General features: G+C 37.6%; 1 protein-coding gene across 6 annotated transcripts in view; it reads left to right on the top strand.

Moving 5' to 3' along the window:
* The window catches only part of LOC125235126 (alpha-actinin, sarcomeric), a 59,367-nt gene that overhangs the window by 17,791 nt on the left and 15,293 nt on the right, over nucleotides 1–26,283 (top strand). For 3 of the 6 annotated variants that reach the window (XM_048141564.1, XM_048141562.1, XM_048141567.1), the window contains exons 2-5: nucleotides 20,839–21,043; nucleotides 22,569–22,699; nucleotides 23,943–24,177; nucleotides 24,640–24,725. In XM_048141564.1, coding sequence (XP_047997521.1) covers nucleotides 20,839–21,043; nucleotides 22,569–22,699; nucleotides 23,943–24,177; nucleotides 24,640–24,725 — 657 coding nt within the window. Of the gene's footprint in view, nucleotides 1–20,838; nucleotides 21,044–21,358; nucleotides 21,506–21,698; nucleotides 21,736–22,568; nucleotides 22,700–23,942; nucleotides 24,178–24,639; nucleotides 24,726–26,283 lie in introns of those variants that run through there. The other 3 variants (XM_048141565.1, XM_048141566.1, XM_048141563.1) reach the window with 3 other exon arrangements.

Raw genomic sequence — 26,283 nt, 5'->3', positions numbered from 1 at the left:
GCTTCGTCTCCTGTTCGAACGAATGTCTCAGATAAGCATATTACATCTACATATTTACCATTACAGTCATACAGATCTTTTAAAGTTAGTTCTAACAAATCTTTTTTACTTAATAGACCAGCAATGTTCTGATGCAATACTATAAATGTGTTAAATTTCTCTAAATTGTAGTCTTTAGGGTCGAAAAAACATATCATCAGTCTGAGTACTATTAGATACATACTTTGAATGCAGGATTGGCTGTCTTAATTTGTAATGTCTACTATGTGAATTATCTACTATGCCTAAAGAAATCTCACCAGATTCTTCTGTTGTTACAATTTCATGTGGCTTATTTTCTTCTGTATCGATCACATCGGGTGGAACAAAGAGCGATGTCAGAAGTTGTATCAAGTCGTTATAAATTGTGATATAACCCTCCCGGGTTACATTACCAGACCAAGAAAACATACAACTATCATATTTCAAATTTAAGTTGGAGTCCAAGATGTAGCAATAATTATGTTCTAAATTACTTTTCCAGAGTAAGTTGTTAAAAAGTTCGACACGATTTGTAAATAAATTGGAAAATTGATTAATTTTGAATGTAGGTAGAGAAATTATGATGTTCGTGTGCTGCACAAGACTTGACTGTTCCTGAATAAATTTGACTATATTACAATAGTTATTACTAGTTTTAAAGTCTTTATCACCAATATAGATGAAGCAAAAGTCACTCATAGTAAAGTCTTGGAGCTTATTCTGAAGCCCGACGAAGAGTTCCTGTGTAGTCGCTCCAGGTTTTAGGTAAAAACACGTGTTTTTACTAGGAAAATCACGTTTCAGCAGTTTTAGCATGTAATTTGTATAGTTACTGATAACGCACATTTTTGATTGTAAAAGCGTAGAATCTATTGATTTTTTTCTCGGTGTAATTGAAGTTTCACAATCAGTTCGCGCATCGGAGTTAATAAGTGATTTACTCTTGATATTATTCACTATATCATTCGTTTCAGATGTGTGCAATATTTGTGCCACGCTTTCCACTTGTTTGCTTAGTACAGTGATCTCATTCTCGATATTCTTTAACAGTTTTTCAATATTTATTATTTTTAATTCTAAGCTTAATACTTTTTTGTCATTCTCTAGACTTAGATCTGCATGTAAATCGGCCGCTGGCGAAGATGGTGTCGATGGACAACCGGGAATCAAAGAGTTTCTCGATTTTTTCTTAGCAACACCCTTGTTTTTAATTTCAAAAGATGACGAGTAGCACAATGAATGGAGTACTTTTGTCTCAATAGTTAATTGCTGTATTCGTCTTTGGAATTCATTGTTTTCGAGTATTTTAAGTTCTAATTCCTCCTGCGTACTGGCTAGTGCCAACTCGAGTTCGTTTATTTTTCCATGCAGTTCCTCGTGTTCATTTAAAAGTGGTATACATCGATGAGTTACGCCGTCTACACTTCTTGAAAGTACATCAGAAGCGGGCAAGGAATCATTCAGATATTCCGAGACATCACTATCGGTCAGATTTGTGGAGTCCAATGTAAGTGAGTCGTTAGATATACTGTGTAGTTTTGTAGAGTCCTCATTTTGGTCTGAGTCATTTCTTGTTGCATGTTGTAAAGGTGAAGATGTTGACTGAGATTCGATAAGTACTGTAGATTTTATTAGAGCTTCAGGTTCTTTTGTGTGTGGGTCCTCAGATAAAGGTGAACTTATTGGTTTTTCTATCTGAGGAGTAAGAGGTTCTTTAGCTTTAACTTCATCTAAAGATTTAGTATTCGGTATCGACTTTAATTCTGAGACAGATTTCGGAGTCCCTTTGAAAGGCAAATTCACTTTTTTAGCTTTAAGATTTTTTCCTTTGACATTTTTGCAGCAGTGTGGTTTTCCACTTCCACGCATGCCTTGCATTTCCATTTATTTTTGGACTCTCTTTGGCTCCTCATACGGTAAAGTTTTTCTGAGTATCCAGCACAGTTAAACTCAAATCTGTTGTTGCAAGACGTGCATAATATTGTGTCTCTTGTGTCTACAATTGTTTTGCATTTAAAGCATTCAGCATTTGCTTTGTCGTCAGTGCTCAACACTTTTACATTAATTTTTTTCGACATGTTGTTTATTAGCAGTCTACTTAAACGTGCTATATATATCGTTGTCTGAGTACCCACAACACAAGCCTTCTTGAGCTTACCGTGGGCCTCAGTCAATCTGTGTAAGAATGTCCTATACCTAATATTTATTTATTTTATTTATTTAACTTGCAATTAATTGACTGATATCACATTCTTGGTTTCATTGAAAGTCTGTCTCTAAAATTATCACCGAAATTCCAGCAATCGAGTCGTACGCAAATTCGGCACATAATCCTCAGCAGGTGCGTGATTCGTCAGTGTTTTTATATTAGCGACGGAGACGGACTGTTTGTTTTATTTAGCCAACACAGCCAATCTTACATCATTATTTACATAAGGAAGTATACAGTTCGGAATGATGCTGGGCTACTTGCGAAAGTCTTGTACTCTTATATTTATAGTACGATCCGTGGATAACTGGGTTTACTGCGGCTATTTTAAAAGGGACGCTCGTATTTTAGTTTTAGTACAAGAGGAAGCAACACATTTAACCATATACACATTGCAGCATACTATTGTTATGTTACTTATGACCCGATTCTAACTTTAACAAACATCAAATATTAGCTCTGGATATGATGTGGGCGGATATTATATGGAATGTATAAGGGAAGTTTAAAAAAAAAACACGTCACATTGAACACTTACATATCCTTTAGACCTACTTAATATTTGACGTATAGATATTTAGAATCAGGCCGTTATTTAGTTACATGTTTATAACTGTTCTATATCGAGTCGAAATGTCGCGATCGACGTTGCAGCTAATATAATGTGGCCACAAATAGATCTGTGACAAACTAATCTTTGATATATTAGACTTATTAATATAATTGGACTCGTGAGCTCGTGACAGATAGGTACTTATTTAACTCTAGTGAAGTCAATACAATGTGTGAGTCTTTCCAATTAATTGTTTACTTCATTTTAGCAATCTGCTATCATAAGATTGCGTGGGTTAACTTACCGATAGAGTTGTAAGCTATAATTTCATACACTACCTTAAATGTTCTGATTATCATAATGCGCGTGCAAAATTACATGGTATTGAATCACATCGAATCAAATATTTTGGTCAATCAATCACTTTAAAAGCAGTTACTTATATTGTAGATTTCGATATAATCGAGTTTAATTTCTTAGGCATGTTAATATTGTCTTCGGTTTGCGCAATAACTAGGTAACTACTCATGACTAGGGATTGCATCGCGTATAATGAATTTACTGTACACCCCGACATTTCGAACCCTATACAGCTTTTAATTTGAACCGTGCGTAATACTTATATTGACGGGGATGTATACCGTGTACCTTTTTGATTTTTATCAAGATATCGTCACTACTTTAAAAAAAACTTGTATCTTCGTCTGTCAATGAAAAGAAAATTGTAGTAAATAAGTATGTATGGAATGCATATAGACTTACTGCGTTTTAACTTTGAGAAGCAGCGTGAGATACGAGATTTTTTCAAAGTAGTGACGATATGTCGACGAAGTTACATGCATCATGATATCGGAAACTGAAGGTGTTGGATGGATGTCAAAGTTAATATATCAAGTCTAATGAAACTAACCGTGAATCATTCAAAACTCTTCGCATTTTCGTTTGTTATGGTTAGTTAAAAAGTATTTTTTAAGAATACTAGTATAAAAATATCCCAGTCTCGGAATTACGTCCTCGCCCACGCGATCTGTGTACAAACTTTCGTATTAATTCGAATAATCCGTTCCTATGACGATCATCGATATTTTAAAGATATCTAATAATATCTATTTTGATAGTAATTGCCACGATAAATTGAGATGTTTAAATGTAGGTACCTGGTGCCGAAGCCGAATGGCATTTCTGCGACACGAAACGAAAACGAAACGCCTCGAAAGGTAGTCTGGCTCTGTCGTGTCAATACGCAAGAGCGATAGAGATAGATATCTACGAGCGTTTCGTTTTGTGAGCGTTTGTGCCATTCGGCTATGTACCCTGATGTTGCTTTTTCTGGTGTCCATGCAGAACGTGTCAACATTAGGCAAGCTGCGCATAATAGGTATATTACGATACAAGTGTGGTAAAGAGGAAATTTAAAACGAGTGGCGATAAATTAAAACACGACCGAAGACAGGCATACACGACCGAAGGCAGTCATACACGACCGAAGGAAAACTAATTTCCTATTCGCAAGTGCAGGTGGCTCTCCAAAGTTTCGACCACTTTGCAACCACTTTGCGCACTAGTTAGTGCGGGCAAAAAGCACCATCTGTACTGATTGTACTGAAACATATATGCAACGGAGCCACGCTGTTACGTTGTCGCCCAAATCTAATGTTTAACTTGTATTTTTTTATCGTTTGTGTCTTGTTTTGTATTTTGTAATTTCACGGTGCCTTAGTGTAAACTGTAATGCTGTGTTACTTTTTGATTAAATAAATACATAAATGTTCGGCATTTTCGAGAGAACAATCACCAAAAATATTTTTTCTAAGGTAGGTTAATTTTATGTTTTTCCTACTCAGAATCACGAGCCCTTTCGATCTAGGACAAAAAACAAGAGACAAAAAAATGGTCCCAAAATTTTCTACTATTTTGCATACTTTCTACTTTGTAACCGCTGTACTATTTGAAAAATGGTAACGAAGTGGAAAAACCGGCCAAGTGCGAGTTGGACTCGCCCATCGAGGGTTCCGTACAAACTTTCAATGGTTAAAATAATCATACTACTCATACTCATATTCATTTATTCATTCAACGCCATTTTACACGTCAAGATTTGATTTAAAAAAATAATATTCATACAACAATAATACTTAGAGAATAAATAGACAGAAGATTGAAATTACAAAAAGTTAGGCAATATTCACATAAAAAATGCACAAAAATATTTTTCTAATTAGGTAATAAAAAAATTGTCATAAGTGTGGAACGGGTGCTCGACCAGCCAATTTTTTAAGCGATAGCAAAGAATATATAATAGTACAAGTACAGAAGGCTCACTCCTTTGATGTTCACAAAACGCCGCCATTCTAAATTCTTACCTACATTAACAAACGGACCGCACGCGTGCAGACGACATTGAATTCTATTGCGCCGCACGAAGGTCGTCGCCAGTGAATGGGCCGCGAACTCGCGGCCGCCGGCATGTACTTGTAGCGCGGTGAAAGGATCGCGGAGTGAGCCGCCCCTGGCGATAGGTACTTAAAGTTCGACACACTAGGCGCTTCAACCACATATTGCGGCAATTTATTATAGACGGCAGGGTCCATCACATGTGTTAATTTGACCGTAAATTGGATTTCGCCAATTTACGGTCGATACCTGTACTTGGAACACATGTTGTTAGTTTTGTCACAGAATATATGTATTAAGTACAAGTACAGAAGGCTCACTCCTTTGATGTTCACAAAATGACGCCATTCTAAATTCTTACCTACATTAACAAACGGACCGCACGCGAGCAGCCAACATTGAATTTTTCCCCTCACTAGCTCGGAAACACGTGTTTTGTCCTTTAATACCAGCGGGTAAAAACGCATTTTATCCACTAGTGCTTTAAAATTGATAAAAGTAGGTGAATCTAGTAATAAAGATCATTTACCACCTGTGGAACTACTGAAAGCAGTGATAAAAGAAAATATTGCAGTACAAAAGGCGGACTTATGCTTTAAGGCATTCTCTACTATGTTGATCTTTCTTTTATGCGGGGGGCTTCGCCTCCCGAGCCCTCCTTTATATGCTCTTAAGGGTCTCAAGAAAACCCTATCCCAACTTATTTTAAATACTACGTTGATCTTTCTTTTATGCGGGGGGCTTCGCCCCCGAGCCCCCCTTATTCATGCTCTTTAGGGTCACAAGAAAACCCTATCCCAACTTACTTTAAATACTACGTTGATGTTTATTTTATGCGGAGGGCTTCGCCCCCCGAGCCCCCCTTTATTTCCCCTTAAGGGTCTCAAGAAAACCCTATCCCAACTTATTTTAAATACTATGTTGATCTTTTTTTTGTGGGGGGCTTCGCCCCCCGAGCCCCTCTTTACTTGCTCTTAAGGGTCACAAGAAAACCCTATCCCAACTTATTTTAAATATTACGTTGATCTTTCTTTTTTGCGGGGGCTTCGCCCCCGAGCCCCCCCCCCCCCCTTATTTACTCTCAACGGTCACAAGAAAACCCTAACCCAACTTATTTTAAATACTACGTTGATCTTTCTTTTTTGCGGGAGGCTTCGCCCCCGAGCCCCCCCCTTTATTTCCTCTGGAGGGTCACAAGAAAACCTTAACCCAACTTATTTTAAATACTACGTTGATCTGTCTTTTTTATGGGGGGCTTCGATCGCCCCTGAGCCCCCCTTTATTTGCTCTTAAGGGTCTCAAGAAAACCCTATCCCAACTTATTTTAAATACTACTTTGATCTTTTTAGTAGTTCCAGTTCATATCTTCCGGCTCCATCATCAGACCTTGAAACCTAATCGTAGTCAAAGTTCATTACAAGACTTTTCTAAGAAACGCAAAAACAGCTATGATACGATGTTACATCATGTCGTTCCAGTTCATATCTTCCGGCTTCATCATCAGACCTTGAAACCTTATCGTAGCCAAAGTTCATTTCAAGACTTTTCTAAGAAACCCAAAAACTGCTATGATACGATGTTCCATCATGTAGTTCCAGTTCATATCTTCCGGCTCCATCATCAGACCTTGAAACCTAATCGTAGTCAAAGTTCATTACAAGACTTTTCTAAGAAACCCAAAAACAGCTATGATACGATGTTCCATCATGTAGTTCTAGTTCATATCTTCCGGCTCCATCATCAGACTTTGAAACCTAATCGTAGTCAAAGTTCATTACAAGACTTTTCTAAGAAACCCAAAAACAGCTATGATACGATGTTCCATCATGTAGTTCCAGTTCATATCTTCCGGCTCCATCATCAGATCAGTTAACAGTACCATATTATTGTACTGTCATCAGAACTACATACAGCTGCCAATTATCATTACGCTACGATCCTTGGAAGATGGTTAAATTAGCCTCCGCAGATTCCATTACATAGTTAGTTACATACACGACGACCTAATAAAAGCGTGTTAATATTAATATTAGCGCCATCTAGCTGAGCCCTTCTTCTGTGTGGTACTGAGGTAAGTACGTTTTATTCTTAGACTTTATCTGTCTATACGGAGTTATATATGTCTTTGACTAGAAGTATAGGTACTCTAATGAGTATTATTGTATTTAGCGCCGTCTCTCGGCAAAATTTACTAAGTAATTTACGCGACTTGAGACTTGTGCGAACCTTTAGGCATGGAAAGTCACATGAAAAGTTGTCGAAACTAATAATAGATGGCGCTGCATTTAAATTTCTTGACTGATAACTCTAATACTAAATTGAATATACTCTAAGGTAGAGCAGAGTCTAATACCTCCGCTTTACAAAAGACCGCAATCAAGTAGCACTAGACTTTACTCATTGTTGTGTTCCTGCCGGTGAGTAAGGCAGCCAGAGCTCAACGAGGGTGCGGTACTCCTTCCTTCCTTCCCCCTCCTTCCTTCAGTCGTCGGCACCCAGGCCCCTTCTAAGTACAGGTGTGTACAAGTTTCTAATGAGTCGAGTCGGCAACGCACATGTGCCACTCCTTGAGTGGCAGGCGCCCATATGTAACAGTCACCGCTTTCCATCAGGCGGACCGTATGCATGTTTGCCACCTACGTGGTACAAAAAAAAACTCTCGACGAATTCACCTTAAACATTAAAACCTAAATAAAAATCGATTGATTCGTTCGGGAGCTATGATGCCAGACAGACAAACCTATTATTGTCAAGCGTCAAACCTATTATTATTATAATATTTTTGCGTTGGTGGTTAAAAACAAGAAACCTCCTTCAAAACTATAATAAAACACAACTTTCTATGAAAATCGGTAAAGTGCGAGTCGGATTTCGACATTTCCATACAAAAAGGTCATGAGCGCCTGACTACGCTAGATTTGTACTTTAAAGATTTTGCGTATATTTTGGAAACTATAAGAGATAGAGCAAATAGACTTCAGATTTTGGTTGTCGGTGGCACAATTTTTTTGTTTTCGTATATATACACCATTTTTTGGACCTATTAGGGCAATATTATGGTCAGTGCAGTTCTAAACAGTCGTAAGCGCCTCTTTTTTAGTAGGAACTTAAGTCATTTTGGCAAATGCTTAAAATTTTTAACAATTTCTAAACAGAAATGAATTTCTTTCTACCTGTCCATGGCGCTCACAAAATTTCAAAACATTTAGTAAGTACTTGCAGCGGCAGTGAGTGAAAAATCTCAATTTGAGTTTTTTCTCTTAAGTCCGACTTACGCTTGACTGTAGATTTCTAATAGGTTTTCCTGTAATCTACAGGTAGAGGGCTATCTCGTGTATTTTTTTGAAAATTTTCCGCTAAGTAGTTTCGGAGATAAGGGGGGGGGGGAATGGTAATTTTTTGCATATTTTCTTAAATTACTTCTAAATTACCAAAATAAAAACTATAAAAAAAATATATTTGAGATGCTTATAAAATGCTCTTTCATTTAGATATGTAGCACAATATAGTTCTAATAACTTTGATTTTTAATTTTCAATTTTACCCCCCAAAAGTGGCCCCTATAATTAAATTTCGTTTAATTTCATTTAATTATATTACATGTCCGTCTTTGGGCCACTTGTTTACATACGTGTGCCAAATTTCAAGTAAATCGGTCTAGTAGTTTCGGAGAAATCGGCTGTGACAGAGGGACAGACAGACACGCGAGTGATCCTATAAGGGTTCCGTTTTTCCTCTTTGAGGTACGGAACCCTAAAAATAAATTTGGGACGCTTTTTTTCGCCTAGTAGGATGAAAAGGGCCCGTAATTCTGAGTAGGAAAAATATTACATTTACCTATTTTAGAAAAAAAAGTTTTTGAATCTTTTTTGTGAAAATGCCCTGTACTACTTACTATGCAACAGCTAACCGACATTTATGTAATATAAAAAAATAAAAACCTATTTTATGACACACTTATTTATGTTTTCATTTACTTCCAGGTACTGGCACAGTTTGATCATGGTCCGAATCTGGATTGACAGTGAGTGCATTAACCTACTTCTCATTGAGGGTAAAATATCTATTCTATTAAAATAACTTCCCAAAGCAATACTCTGATCCCACGCATTTACAATAGTTACTTACAATACATATGCGAAAAGTAAACAATTGGCAACGAGTGATAAATCAAAACAAAACCAAACTCGACAGTAAATTCGAAAAACATCGTTCGTGTATCGTACAACATTTCTATGTGGTCCTTTGAATTTTCGACGTAGCTACGAAAAGGGCACTAAAAGTCTTAAACTATTGATTCAAAGAATGCCTAATTAATTTATGCTATTGGCTAATAGAGGCGTGTCCATGTTATACATAAATTATGACATGAAATGTAAACCGAATAACGGGTCTATATTCTTTATACATCTGTAGGCGATGACCGATATCTTCGCAGGTGTAATTCCGCGCCCACACAAATACCTCTAATAAACAGTGATCGGAACTATGAGAGCAAAACTTTTAACAAAACCTTAGAGCTGATAAATTAAAAAAAAAAACAAGATTTTGTATTTTCAGATCAGTGTTAAATTTAAATCTATACCAAATCCAAGATTTCCAATACTTTATTTACTACAAAGATATTAGTATTTTCATGGCTGTAAGGCGTTAGCACTCTACAATGTCCACTTAGCAAGTTATGGTAAAGTTTTGCTCCCATAGTTTCGATCACTGCTAATAAACTAATGTGTTTGCATAAAATCGAACCTTTTCAATTTCGGTCTGTCCTTTTTCGAACTGCGTATTTGATTTGTTATCATTTTGCCAAAATGACTACTAATTGGAGTGCAAAACTACTAAGATTGTCGTTTGTCTATTCGTTAATTGGGAATGTGCAAAGTGCTTATAAATAATTTGTATTGTCAAATGCCAATTAATGTAATTTTTGTAAGTAATGTCAAAGACATAAGTAACTCCGTATAAACAGATAAAGTCTAAGAAAAAAACGTACCTCAGTACCATACAGAAAAAGGTACGGTGGCCTAGATGGCATTACACCTTTGGGGTACGCTCAGCTAGATGGCGCTAATATTAATATTTGACATTTTATCACATATCAAGCTAACAATATGGGCCAAATTGTCAAAACTGAGGTTCAAAAGTTTTAAGCTTGAGTCGAGAGATAGCAGTCTATGCACTGTGATTACACATTTTACTTTGACAGTAACTCTCTATACTTAATAATCGATCCTCTTTGGTAATGTAGTATTCCTTGCCAAGGCTCCATGTGTTTTATCTGTAGGTACTAATGACGAATTTCTGATAGGATTTCAAATGAAAACGACCTTAGTGCAATATAAGCATAAGGATCCTTTAGGCAATAGGCATGGCCCACATATTTTGCACTAACATAGCGCAAGAAGTTACCGGTATCGTAACAACAAATATAGTTACTTCTACATCTATATGTGAGTTTGTTTAGTAAAACGTCCCACTTTGTCGGTTACCATCAAGGCGAGATTTATTTGTATCTTAATAGGAACAAACTGACAAAGCGGGTTTATAGAAATCGACCAAGTGGGACGTTTTCCTGTGCATACTCACATATAGACTCGTGCCGGACGAGGGTACTGTATGGTGACAATTAACAATTCACTTTTCTGATCTCCCGAAAAGGCAAGTGAGTCCTGCCGGAGTACATTATGCTTCCCATTTTATCACTTATACATGTGGATAAGACATCTGTCACTCTCACACTTGTACTTGCCAAAGCGTGACAGATGCTTTGTCCACATAGATAAGTGATAAAATTGGAAGCATAATACGCCGACTGAGTTACCCTACGAGTACCTAAGTATACTTAGAATAGGTACTTAGCATGAAATATTTTTTATTCGTAAACCTTATAACAGAAACCTATAGGACTTCCGGGAACCCTTAAAATATTTTCTCTCGCCTAAGTGCGTTTTCACATTATACGATCCGATATCGGATATAGGACCGATATCCCATACATTTAAGCCGCCATCTTTGCTTCTTGCCCTTAAAATCCTTCCGACATCCGATATCGGATCGGATAATGTGAAAACGCACTAAAGGTCCCGCTTAAATCAAAGACAGGTGTAAATCCATGAATCAACTTATACAGCAAATCACTATATTTAGTGCCCAATGACTCGTTTAATCATGAACAATGCCTAATCTGCTAATGACGTGCACCGTTCATCGCCCACGGGAGCAGTCATCATTCATCAAAATAATCATCGATTGTCTTTGGTCTTTCTCTCGCTACCGATCTGTGTCAATTGAATCGTGCGATGTTTGGATTACACGCCCGCTCGTGGGTGAGGACTGAGAACATATGCATTATTAATTTAATTTGACTATGTTAAAGACTACATTACAATATTACAATATGATATAAGGTAGAAATTGATAATGAATAGTGCACAGCTGTAAAAGCCAGAAACATAACCATCTGAATATTTTCATAGATACTTATTATATGTATAAAAGACCTCGCAGTGTATTTTTCGAGTGTTTACAACATACGCGTAGTTCCTTAGTTTTCTAAGCAAATAGGTATAGCAAATAAGTATGTATTTAAAGGATAATGTCAATCTAGGTTACAATTAACTTATTTTCTACTTTTATTACTTAATTGAAACAAATAACCTAATAATGGTTCTAAATTACCTACACAACATTCACATAAGTAAAATAAATAAGTATATTGTAATTTTAAGTAATGGTACCTATCAATAATTTCCGTAGGTATGACAAGTTGAACCCAAAGACTTAATTAACTTATTAATCACTGTTGGATTTAAACATATGATTAATAGTGACAATTAAATCTAAAACCATAAATCTATTGCTTTCCATGTGATTTATTCGACAGGTCAAATTAAGCGAAATTGAAGCGACCTTACGAACCGAGTTTACAAACCTTATTTATCTACTCTCAGCTTTGCTGTTGCGCAATCGTTTTCACTTTTTATACTCGATTATCGAGATTATTCAAACAGTACATTAAATGATCAAACGATTTAGGAAACTCGGCTAACCGGTCCTAACCTAACGGCGTTACGTCGCCATAAATATCGAAGCGGGCAAACTGCTCATAAACATCGGAACGCGCACTTTAACGCTTTGGCAATAGAGGCGTGTACCGATATTTGTGAGCACTTTGCCAGCTCTTATATATCAGATGATAATAGTACATTAGCGTTTGAAACTGGAATGTAGCGACATATCGCTCATGTTTCTCTCTTAAATAATTCATAAGACGTAACCATAGCGCTCATTCAAAATCGTGACCATTAAAGTTTTGGCATTTGACATAAAAATTCAAATTACACATTTCACACTTAGCTTTCTAATAGGTGATCGGTAATCACTAACGAATCATCTGCATTCGCTTTCGTTTCATTAATTTTACGACTTATATGCAGCAATTAAAATTTAATGAATGAATTTATCACCCATGTATAAATTCTTCTCCGATTATGGGTGCAGCCAAATGTTGCCAAACGACTTTACCTGGCACTATTGCACTTGGCACCTCGCATAAATAAATGCTGCATAAATCATAATGATTATGACAGGCTGTTATTCAGCCGAGACAAATAAAGGCCATTATAGTGAACCAGTGTTTTAATACTGCTGTTGTGACTTGTCGCTAAGCTTCGTCTAAATAGTTTGACAATGCGATACTTAAATTTAATGATTTTAGTTGTTATGACATCGTTGGAACATGTCTGGTAAAGATAAATTTAACGTTGCGTAAGGGCGATCCTTATCGACGAAAAATGCATTATCGACTATACCTTTAGATCATGTTCCTGAGATAAGATCAAGATGAACAAGCTCGTGTGGGATGACTGTGTGTAAAAACATTTGAATGCATGGCATGTATCTTACAACTAACACACTAATTTGTTCCGCTCGGGACGGATTGCCAATGTCACGAGCCTGGCGAGCTATTCTTGATACATATTTTGTCTCAGATGTTAAACGGATCCTACTATTCACCATCATGAATTTCCATAGGTAGGTGTATGTATACTGTTTATTGAATGAGACTCTTATCATAACCTTGAAAACGGTGTTTTATCGAGATCCCATCAACCGTAACAAAATCGTATCAATTACGTTTGTTGATACCACTTTGGCTCTTATTTTGGTGATAAAGTGAATCGTAATGCAGCCACTGGTAGGTATTATTTCACGTTTCCCAAGTGTCATAAAACTGATATGTTGCAAATGGGGTCTTATGTTACGATCTTTAAATACGGGCCGGTTACCCGATCTCATTCAGCTCAATAATAAGCAATTGTGACCGGCGTATGCTCTTTGACGATATCGACGTCACATTCACGACGCGTTTAATACGAGTTTCACTCGCTGATTAACTGATCTTCGATTGTTCCTGACTAGGTACGTGAAAAGAAAGCAATGCCATTTGTCTATTTCAACAAAGCCCGACCTAGAATCACACGGCTCGCCCTGTAATTTTTGCTCAGTTATTTAGCATCAACCTTTCATTGTTCGCTGTTGACAACATGTCCACAGTCCAGTAGAGTCGTATGTTTCTTATTCTAAGCCGCAATCGCCTGTCTACACCTGCGTGCCTTATTTTAGATTAGCGCTGGCCGTGGTGCGCGTTGCAAGGTGATGCTGGATTATTTTCACATTCTGGGTCACGCCGTGTTTTGTCTCAGGGACATCTACCATTCGCGAGGTCGCTGAATATTTCTACGACATCCCGGTATTTCATAACTAGTCCAACGCTACTTTATATTTGTCAACTGTCAACCTGGACAACAATAAAATGCTACGCTGCACTCGCTTTAGTGTGTTCTTTGTTTACGATGGCGTTTTATAATGTTGTAAATCAGCATTTCGGATACACGTCATAAATAACGATACCGTATTCGACGCGACCTTTTTGTATTCACAGCTTTCTCGTTCGGACCGCAACATATTGCTTTAACCTAAAATTCCGTCAGTTTTCTCAAATATCGTGACTGGTCCGGCGACCCGTTAATCGGATGATGCATGTGCAACGTATGCGTACGACTATGTCATGTAATAAAGGTATTTTTATTTAATATCTTTTGCCAAGTGACCGTGCATGGTGAATCATAAGGTGCAAAGGCACGGTTAGCGTTCATCGCGACCCTTCTGCTTAGAACTGAAGGTCGGTTGTTGCTCAATTAACATTAACAAGAATCATACGACGAATGCAGTCTTCAATGTTCCGCAGTTCGTGCATTTTTGCTATCCTCAGCAATCGCACCGTCATCTATCAACTTGTTGCATTCTAAATAACATATTTTAACAGAAAACCAAGCCTGTTCACCGGTATTAGAATTGAAATTGTAACAAACAGTATCGCAGTTAAAATTAATGTTCCAGGTAGATTTTTTTGCGAACGATTCAGCATTCCACTATATAGTAACCCAGAATACCTTATTGAATTTTTATATTGAATGTTTCAATTAGCCACGAAATCTATGTTTACCTATTCCAAACCAGGTGTGTAACCAGGTTATTTGTCTTTGTTCAACATAACATGACTCAATTCTGTTGCGTGGGCTAATTATCGACGACAGCCTGATTTATGTCGCCGTTACAGTTCTAATGCACTTTCAAGGCATAGGGAAACGATTTATGTACTCATATCCTAGAAGATGACGTTTTAGGAATCGGCGTCTATCAGTAGGTACTCTAAATAAGAAAAGCATATGTAATTTAGTCACTAAGAGCCCTTATGTATATGTACTATATATATACATGCATACTTATATACGTACATACATACACACACACACATACATACATACATACATACATACATACATACGTACCTACATACACAGTCCGCTTTATAATTTATAATCTCTGCATACTAGTAATACGTCTACAAACCTACACAGCACAAGCTACCTAATCATAATTAATTAACACTCGTACGGAACAATTTTACAAATGAAAGAGTTGTAATGCGCGCCCTGTATTTTAATCCAACGATAGATCGCCACAAAGGGGCCGAACTGAAAATCAGCGCTGGACACCTGTTCAGCACATGCTGAGTTTGGTACCCATTGCCATGCTTATGTTATACCGAATTTTATTTTATTATAATTAGATTAGATAAGTTATAAACAAATGTAATGTAAAGTAATTAATAAATTAATCATAGTATACTAATATTATGTTTAAGTTTATCTTAATTGTAACTTGTTTAAAATAGAAAATATAATGTACCTATCTAGTTCGTGTATTGCATGTGAATTATGGCAATAAATGATTTTTAATTTTTTTTTTTTAATTTTTTTTATCTTATGACCACAGAGAACCTCCTATAGAGTGGCAGTCTTGTATATTTGGTTCGCGATACGAGTCACCAGTGTTTGGGGTGCGAGGAGCGGGCGGGGAATGTGTTAAGCGCGCTGTGATTGGCCGTTTCAAGGACGGCGGGCAGTCGCGCCAGATGAAAAGGGACAGAAGTATGACTGTCCCTCTACTGACGCGTAAGTGGCCAATGTAAGTTGACCTATGCCGGCTCTGAATAAATTATAAATATGACTTATTTGTGGAATGTAATGCCGTCTGTTTTTAAATTTGAGCTTCTTGTTACCTTTCCACACCATTTCACACTACAGGTGGACATCTTTAAGGCATCAAAATACCCTTTTCCAATTTTTTTGTGCGAAAAACACGCGCTGCTTTCGGGTCTGTTACTTGGTCGATACTGATCGGGCACGGCGAGCGCCCGCGCTTATATCAGTGCAAATACTAGGAAGGCTGGCCACCGCGAGTCGTCTTGTAATAGATGTCTATAGGGGTTGGTCTGTGCTTATGACACTATAGAAATGAACTAGATAATTGGTAAATTTTGGGTCTGTATATTTTTCCTGTGCCATCAATCTGCCTATGTACATACTTGAAAAGTTAAAGTTTTACCATGATAAGTTGACGGGTATTTTTGATATCCCGGCCCGTGCCAGATCAGGATTAAGTAAACGCAAAGAGGATCGAGTATTATAGAGAGTTACTGTCAAAGTAAAATATGTAATCACAGTACATAGACTGCCATCTCTCCACACAAGCTTAAAACTTCTAAACCTCAGTTTTGACAATTTTTCCCATATTTTTAGCTTGATGTGTGTTAAAATGTCAAATATTAATATTAGCGCCATCTAGCCGAGCGTCCCCCAAAAATGTAACGCCATCTAGGCCACCATACCTATTTCTATATGGTTATGAGGTACGTCTTTTTCTTAGACTGTAGCTGTCTATACGGAGTTACATATGTCTTTGGTAAACGTAATATACTCGTAATAGAGGTTAGACGTTTAAAATAACACTTGACCGGCAGAACTGTCAACGCTTGGTATGATTTCAGGGCCATTGTGAACTGACGAAAACTCGAAGAGTGAACAGGGTTGTCTAACCTATCCACTTTTGAACAAAGCCAGTTCTACAGAACCCTCGTCTCACAACTAAGTTTCACACTTGGCCAGCCATTGTTAGCACCTTTGCGTTGTCAACACGAGTCACAACGCGACCTTATCACGCACACCCGTCGAATGCTCTGAATTCAATTGATCAGAACTGACCTTGGGACCGTCTCCGGAACAAATCGCGTTTACATAGGTACCGCAAGCAGTCATTTTGCAATTGCTAGAAGGCACTTACAAATGTAAAATTACTTAATGCTAATTTTCCAATAGGATACTTATCTTTGATTTAGTAGTAAAGGACCAAATGTTGGTGGGTGAATATAGGATATAGTTAGGGCTAATTTTATTACACGCATTGTACCTACACCTTAATGATATTCTTTATTATTAGAATAAGTTCTTTTGATGTTGTGATGACATTAAATGCTGACTGATGTCCGATTACATCTGATGACAGCAAGTCATTGATGGATTTTTTTTAAAAGATTAATGCAATTTTTCCATGAACACGCGATGATGTGATTAGAAGTACATCTGAACGAATACAATAGTATTTAACAGAAAGATTGTTAATTTTATAAATCATAGAAATTTACTCAAGGATTTTTATAATAAACAAACTTATTAAAGCGTATGAAATGTTTGCGGAATTACATTATGCACTAAATATTAGGCCAATTTCGGCACATTATTTCTGCTAATTCTAGTGATAGCATAACGCAATATTGTAGGTCTTAGCTAAGATATTTGTACTACAGAGATGCCACGAATATTCGGCAACTATTCGGACGCTGAATATTCGGTATTCGACTAAAACCGCTACTCGGGGTATCTCTAATTTTATACTACCTACATACGTTTTATATTTAATACATTTAGGTAATACGTTAGTCTGTCTGGTTTGGTAGAGAGACATAACGAAGTACTCGTGCGCTAATAATCGCAATTCCATATCGCAAATATAAAAACAGTCTTATCTCCTCAACAACGCGGTGTGTTCAGGTCTTTTTGAACGGGACGCCAAATTAGGAAACCCGAGGGTCCGACCCTCACCCCTACCTGATGCATCTGTGCTGTTGTTGACAACCCTAACCGAGCGATTAGAGTTTCGAAACCAGCGTAAGGGTGCTGACTTATATACAACAAATTGTATGTGCTCGGAGATGAATGTTTACTGGTTTTATAACAGGCTGAGTAACCGTTAAGAATTGAGATTCTGCAGTATTGATTAACGCCCCTTGTATGTCCTTCATTTGTTTTCTATAGACCATAGCTTTTAGGAATCATTCAGAGTGTAAATAATTGGTTCCGGTTTACGTATTCCGTAAAATACGAACGTAATGATTTTATTGTTGATTTTACTTTTACACACACGCACACACACACAGTACACTTTGTATTTTTGCTTTTTGCTTTATCAAACTTTAATCTGATGTATTTTTTATCGGCTATTGGATATTATTATCTACCTTTATATTACATATTCTTAATAGATATTCACATTTATTTAGGATTGTACAATACCTAATATGAATTAAGCGATGAAACATACGAGTATTATGCGCTAAAAAGATTTTCCTCATATCATGGGCTTTATACATATCAGCACGGGAAGCATGGTCGCGCGATAGACGATAAAATATCAGGCCGTCCCTATCGCACTTACATATAGTGCGATAGGGACGGCCTGCTATTTTATCGTCTATCGCGCGACCATTCTTCCCGTGCAAGATATTACGTACGATAACTAAAAAACGTTATTATTAAAAATACCTAACCAATCCTCGAGTTTAGTTAATCCCTTTATTTACCTATACATACACGTTTACGCATATATTAATTATGTCATATTTTCACGACCTTCCCAAGACCCTAAACAATTTATTTCTGTACCATTGCCTACAATCTCTACAACATTCGTTGTTGATGTTCTCGCAAGAATTTTCAATGTAAACTTTTGTGTAATTCTAAATATAGAAAGAGATAAACTATTTTTCCCCTCACTAGCTCGGAAACACGTGTTTTGTCCTTTAATACCAGCGGGTAAAAACGCACTTTATCCACTAGTGGGTAAAGTAGTTTGACCTTGAATAAAGTCAAATTAACTGCTATAAAATTGATAAAAGTAGGTGCATCTAGTAATAAAGATGATTTACTACCTGTGGAATTACTGGAAGCAGTGATAAACGCATTTTTTGCCTTGTAGTTTCCTCGCTATATTGAGGGGAAAAGTTTTGTGTTACACTCGGGTGCAAATGTATTTTACTTCTCGTTTGTTAAAAAACTTGCAAGTTCAGGATTCTATTCTCGAACCACTCGCTTCGCTCGTGGTTCAACTATAGAATCCTATCACTTGCTCGTTTTTCAATTCCACACTCGGCGTTAAAATACAACTTTGCCCCCTTGTATAACAAATAACTATTCCACTTAACAACAATGGCAAAACGGACAAGCCGAAATATAATGAACTCTAATATCATTACTATAACGAATTTTGATTCTAAATATTAGACGATGAGATCAATTAACTCTTAATCTCAATTAAAATTTAATATTAATAGCCTAACATTATTATTAGCCTTTGACATAAATAATATCTAATAGCCTTTGACGACGACGAGCTTTAGGTACCTAGTTGTTTTGACTGCCTGCCGGCCGCCGTGCCATAATAGTAGGGTAAGGTGGGGTAAGATTGAAGCGTTAATCTTTCGGGATAAGATAGAAAGCCGCCCTACTTCGTTATACGGAACATATTTCATTTTAACCCTCAAGAACAAACCCTTCAGTCGTCCCCCAATAGATACGGTTAACAAAACTATTAAAATAAATATGTATTTAACTTACGCTCGCTCACAAATTACCAGTTTCGTACTTAACTAGTTGTCCCAAGTCAATTTACCAAATATACAACTTTTAAAGCTACCTTACTTCAGGTGAAAATGTTCTTACAGCATGATCATGGCATATATATACGCGTGTGTACTGTGTATACCTGCCAAGACAATGCTTAATCTCTCGGTATCATCAAAATGGTCTGACTACGAGTATGAACATTATGGAAGGCTTACCTAGTCTACTGTTGTAAGCCAAATCATCATGATATCATCGCTATGATATTTTTAATTCCGGGAACGGCGTTGTCAAAAATTTTCTGGGACGGATCTGGAACAAGGCGTTTGAGGGGTTAATGACGTCAGGTAAAGTCTGTTCGGATTTACCTAATAAGCAGGTACTATTTATTAGGTAAGTCCGAACAGACTTTACCTGACAGTTTTATATTTAAGGTTCGTTCGTTTTACACTTACTCGTAAGAGATGACGCGCGAGTACACGCGCAGAAATCTCATTACGGGTGATTAAAACCGATTAGAACTCACGTCGGTCGAGATAACAGCGACTACGGCAGATAAGAGTGATAAGAGCGTGATGAGCTACCGACAGATTGTATTCCTCGGGGCATCTCGAGATAACGGCGGTAAACAAACAAATGTGCTTTCCATTCATTGTCTGGCTCATTATGGGCATATTTGTGTTTGTTTTGTTGTCAGCTCTGTATTTGTTGTTGTAACAATTGGGCCGCTTTTTTAACAAAGATTCCGCTTTTTCACATAAAAACATGCTTTTTGGAAATCCCCTACAATATGCAACACCCGTTCGAATGAATTGGGATACTTTCTATTCTTTAAAGTGGATATTTCCTTGTAAATGGAAACGAATGAAAGGCGACTGAAATATTTATTTTCCAAGTAGGCATATCACAATGCGCATATTCTGAACGTCAAATAACTATTTAAGTAAATAGACTAGTTAAGTTATACACGATTTAAAGTAATGCAATGCTTTCTATTAATATTTCTTGTAGCTACAGTGAATATCAGATCAACAAAAATGTATATTTGGACACGGCACCTATATTTCGCAGCTGTGGAAGGATATACCTTTAGGTAGGGAAATTAATAAAGAGAAATAGCAAGCTTAATAGGTCTAAAATTTGAAAATTCATAAATTACTCACCTACTCATAGATCTCGATCCATTTGCAATGTGCGACTGACATTATGAATCTGACATTAGGTACTGACATATTAAAAAAAAATGTAAAACTGAACTAGATAATTTTAGAAATCATATCACGTGGCATAATCATATTTTCATGTTAAAACCTCTTCTAAACAATCATGTACTTAACCAAACCTTTTTCTCCTTCCAGACCTTCACAGCGTGGTGCAACAGCCACCTCCGCAAAGCCGGCACCGGCATCGAAAACATCGAAGACGACTTCCGCAATGGCTTGAAGCTCATGCTGTTGCTGGAGGTCATCTCGGGCGAGACCCTGCCTAAGCCCGACCGCGGCAAGATGAGGTTCCACAAGATCGCCAATGTCAATAAGGCGTTGGACTTCATCGCTTCCAAAGGTATGTTCAATTTACTAGGGATTTCACGAGCCGAAGTTGTCAAACCTCGCGCTGTGTCGCGATTCTTAAAGACACACCATCAGTGGACTTAACATCTTTACTATGGCTTGACGTTGATGCTGTTGCTCGAGGTCATCTCGGGCGAGACCCTGCCCAAGCCTGACCGCGGCAAGATGAGGTTCCACAAGATCGCCAATGTCAATAAGGCGTTGGACTTCATCGCTTCCAAAGGTATGTTCAATTTACTAGGGACTTTACGAGCTGAAGTTGTCAAAGCTCGCGCTGTGTCGCAATTCGTAAAGACACACCATCAGTGGACTTAACATCTTTACTATGGCTTGACGTTGATGCTGTTGCTCGAGGTCATCTCGGGCGAGACCCTGCCCAAGCCTGACCGCGGCAAGATGAGGTTCCACAAGATCGCCAATGTCAATAAGGCGTTGGACTTCATCGCTTCCAAAGGTATGTTCAATTTACTAGGGACTTTACGAGCCGAAGTTGTCAAAGCTCGCGCTGTGTCGCAATTCGTAAAGACACACCGTAAGGCCATCAGTGGACTTAACATCTTTGCAATGGCTTGAAGCTGATGTTGTTGCTCGAGGTCATCTGGCGAGACCCTGCCCGCCCGACCGTTGAAAAACAAAACAAGATCGCCAATGTCAATAAGGCGAACGACTTCATCGCTTCCAAAGGTATGTACAATTTTCTAAGCATTTTACACCAAAGGCACTTACTTGAAATTTCCCAGCAGTTTGCGTACTAAGCACAAATAAGTACATGTCACATCCGCTATGAAATCGCAAATAAAGGATAACAGCATCCTAGCAAAAAATTAAAGGTAATAACGGTTACCATCTAGGAATAAAAGTAGGAAATATTTCATTTGCCTTAAAAAATCTCCACATTTAAACCGGTTGGGCCTCACGTAAATAATCTAATAATAATACATTGTTCATCTTCTAATTTAATGACGTTTATTTAAAAATGACCTAAAATTTTATTTAATAACAAACGTATGTAGCAAAAACTTATGAATATTCCGAGAAAATTTTACCTGTTCTGAGACACCCACCGCTGCAATAATGGATTTCAACGTAATATTTAACGGGTTAGCAGGAAAATAAACAGAATAATTACAATTTATCCTGTGAATAGCCTACAATTCAATTTTAATTAAGATAACATTCCTCTCCTCTCGTTGAAGGAAGAGAGAACCTTGTTTTCATTATAATGATTTTTTTTAGTTTGAATATGTAGACATTTGACCACGTTCAATTATTTTGAGGTAGCAGCAGATGGTATTAATCCTATACCTCCCATTTTTTTTCCTTTGCGATTAACTACAAAGATCGGACCATAATTATTATGCTTTAAAAATTGCATTATTATCTTCGCTTTAAACATGAATCGACCTACTTTACTCGTAATTAAAATTGATTAAATTACTGCCAGGATATCGAAAATAAATAATAATTATGTGTATCGGTAAACTTAGTTAAGTAAAATGCCCACTTTAACATTTCAGGCGTAAAGTTGGTGTCAATCGGCGCAGAAGAAATCGTCGACGGCAACCTGAAGATGACGCTGGGTATGATCTGGACCATTATCCTGCGGTTCGCCATCCAGGACATCTCAGTCGAAGAAATGACCGCCAAGGTACATTGATCACTTTTACCGCTAATCAACGAACGTACTCACTCAACTAGAATTTTGAAAATAAATGAAACAGCAATATCTTTGGAACACCTTTGGAAATAATACACCCATTTAAGAATAAATTCTCTAGACTAACTCTAAATAATAAAAATCTGTTGGAGTGTCTGAGGTTTTCAGTGGCTGGTGTAACACGTTGTATTTAGTCCAGTCAGCTGCAGAGAATAGTATACCCCCCTACATAGAAATTTGTATGCAAGGGGGTATCCTTTTCTCCGCAGCTGACTGTATCTAATATTTACAGTTTGATTTTTATGCTTATTGTCCGTAGATTTTTTTTAGCTAGCGTATAATGGTGTCCCACTGCTGGGCAAAGGCCTTTCCCCTTAACCTCCATGACTCCCGGTTTAGTGCCTCTTCCGGCCAGTTGGTGAGGAAGGTGTATAGGTCGTCCCTCCATTTCCTTCTAGCCCTGTGGCTCTATTTGTGGCATCCACTTTTTAGCTACACTAGCCCATCTGTCAAACGCCCTCAGATTATTTAACCATTATTTTTCGTGTCACATCTACAGTTTTAAGCTCATAATACGAGCAGTTATCTCCTCGTATCTATTTATAAGAAAGATATTTCCGTTTGCACTGCATTTTTTAAAGTTCTGCAACCGGACTTCTGATAAATCTGGACGTGACACACCATACTGATGAAATCACTGTACGAACATAGGTCATGCTAATTTAAAAGATGTAAACCAGCTGGCTAAGTAAGTTGGTAGGCATTTACATACATAAAATATTTACCTACGCACGAAAATGTACCCCGATTGTCTCATTGGATTTTTCACCAGCAATCCAAGTAATTGGAAAATCAGAGACGGGACTCAAATAATTATTTTATTCATATTGGAACAGTGGATACCACTCGTCGTCTTGAATATGTTTTGAATTATGGCACTCATATCACAGAATATATATTTGAAATATTTTATATAGTACAAGTACAGAAGGCTCACTCCTTTAATGTTTACAGAATGTCGCCATACTAAATTCTTACCTATTTAATATCTTACCTACAAACGGACCGCACGTGAGCAGCCGACACTGAGTTCTAATGCGCCGCGCTAAGGTCGTCACCACTGAATGGATGGACCTTGCGCTTTCGGCCGCCAGCATGTACTTGTAGCTCGGCGATAGAATCGCGGAGTGAGCCGCCCCTGCTCATACTCAACAGCAACCATTTTTCATTACAGGAAGGTCTCCTCCTCTGGTGCCAACGCAAGACGGCCCCGTACAAGAATGTGAACGTGCAGAACTTCCACCTGTCCTTCAAGGACGGCCTCGCCTTCTGCGCGCTCATCCACAGGCACAGGCCCGACCTGATCGACTACAGCAAGCTGTCCAAGGACAACCCGCTCGAGAACCTCAACACCGCGTTCGATGTTGCTGAGAAGTACCTCGACATCCCGCGGATGTTGGACCCTGATGGTGAGTCCAATTTGTCATACTAAAAGTATATTGACGAGAGAGGTCGCAAAAGTTCTTGGCTATTATTACCAGGAGTGATAGGCATGTACTGTCCCACTGATGAGCAAAGGATGAAATCCAATTTAAAGACACCATCATCATCATTGGCCACGACATCTTAGCAGATGACTGTTGCAGTGGTTCTATTGTGTGGTGCCGGTACATCGTCTTTAGTGGCTTAGTAGTCCGATGGCAGCATAACACCTTTTGCCACATCTGTCACAGGACTCCATCGTAAAATATATTCGAAAAAGTCGATACTTACTCGATTTTATTTAATCGGAACTTAAAAAAAATTGGTAAGCCGCCTTAAGCTGTTTACATACATACTACGAAGGTATACAATCCTTTATGCAAAGGCCACTGCAAACTGCAAGAGCACATCTAAATATACTGACAATTAACCAAAATTGGGTATTACAGACCTTATTAACACACCAAAGCCGGACGAGCGCGCCATAATGACCTACGTGTCATGTTACTACCACGCGTTCCAAGGCGCGCAGCAGGTATACGGCCGAAGCTACCCAGCCTTACCATTAGATAACCGCAGCCGTATTCATTAACATCAACCCTAACTCACTCGCAGTGCATCTTACTCGAACTATCCAGAACGAACGAGATGCAATGCGCGTAAGTTTCTGAATACGGACGCGGGGAGCTTGTGGTAATACGTTTGAGCCCTTAACGCCTTTGTGTGTCACTTATAGCATGAATCATCCGCTCTTCGTTTGGAACAGTTGCAGCCGATTTAGGAAAGTGAACGGGGTTTCTCTAAACTGTGACTCAATGTCCGTTTGCGATTTAGAAATGTCCTGAGGATGCAATAGGAAGTTTATTGCGCATTGCGCACAATCATATTTTATTAACCAATACTTTGGAGTTAGAAATAGTAATATAAACACAAAGGAAGGTCATTATCAACCAGCAAACATTGTAAATATATGGAAACTAGACCAATAGTTATCTAGTAGTGACTTTTAATGAGTAATAACAGGAAAGGTTTACTAGTTGATACTACTTTCCTTATCTGAAAACAAATAAAAAAATACAATCCTTTGTTTAGCTAAGGAACAAAACAAATTAAAGTACACTGCTATGAATCTATAAATAATAAACTGAAATATATATACACTAACGAAAAAGTTACCAAATCTGGAGAAGCCGAAAATCAAACTCTGGTCTCGAACTTACGCGGCTAACATCTTTACTACTAGACCACCCGGCCAGTTGCACTAGGTACCTTTTTCTTTTGTGTATGTTTCAGTTCATAATCCTTTATTTACCTGTTCCAACAATGAAATAGCGATTAATGTTGAATATCGTGTTGTGTAATAATGACTGAGCTTTGTTAATAACTTTGTCGATGTTTTTGTTTCTCACGGCTGAGTTGACGCGGCTTGAAACATGAGCATTGGCAGTATTGGCACACTTTAACTGCTTTGAATGTGCCTATAAATGGGATTATTCTGATTAGGAATTTGTTGGCTTTGTGAAGCTTTTGCTACTTACTAGATAATTTTGGGTTACAAATAAATTGGCTGGTTATAACCATTTCATCAAAATTTTCACTTCAACTTAAGTACTCTACACGCGAAAATAAATTTATTCAGGACGTTAACAATATTCCTTATAATCCTTATATCTATGATACACGTTAATAGTTACTACAGAGTTTGTATGACCAGCTACTAGTATAGTAGTTTACACTAGTCATATTTGATAATATTTACACTAGACACTATTGCATCTTAATCAGATTCCCTTTTGGCCAGTATAACATACTGTTCCAGTAGGCACTCGTATTGAAGCATCGTGAGTAACAGTAAGGACTGTATCGTTAAGTATGAAGACAACTTTGAGTAGCCGTATTTATTTGCTATTATATTTTTTTTCTTATAACAAGACATGGGCTTAATAAGGCACATAATAAGGTACACATTTTGTCCTAGAAACTCGACGTAAAGCATATGGTTTAGACAGCATTGACTTAATCCTCCCGAGTACTAATTACGATTCCGGACAAATGCTACTAGAAAATTCACAAAGTGCGTACAAGACGATACG

Source organism: Leguminivora glycinivorella, chromosome 17 (genome assembly GCF_023078275.1).
Source record: "Leguminivora glycinivorella isolate SPB_JAAS2020 chromosome 17, LegGlyc_1.1, whole genome shotgun sequence".
NCBI lineage: Eukaryota > Metazoa > Arthropoda > Insecta > Lepidoptera > Tortricidae > Leguminivora > Leguminivora glycinivorella.
This window is presented reverse-complemented; position numbering and strand designations above follow the sequence as displayed.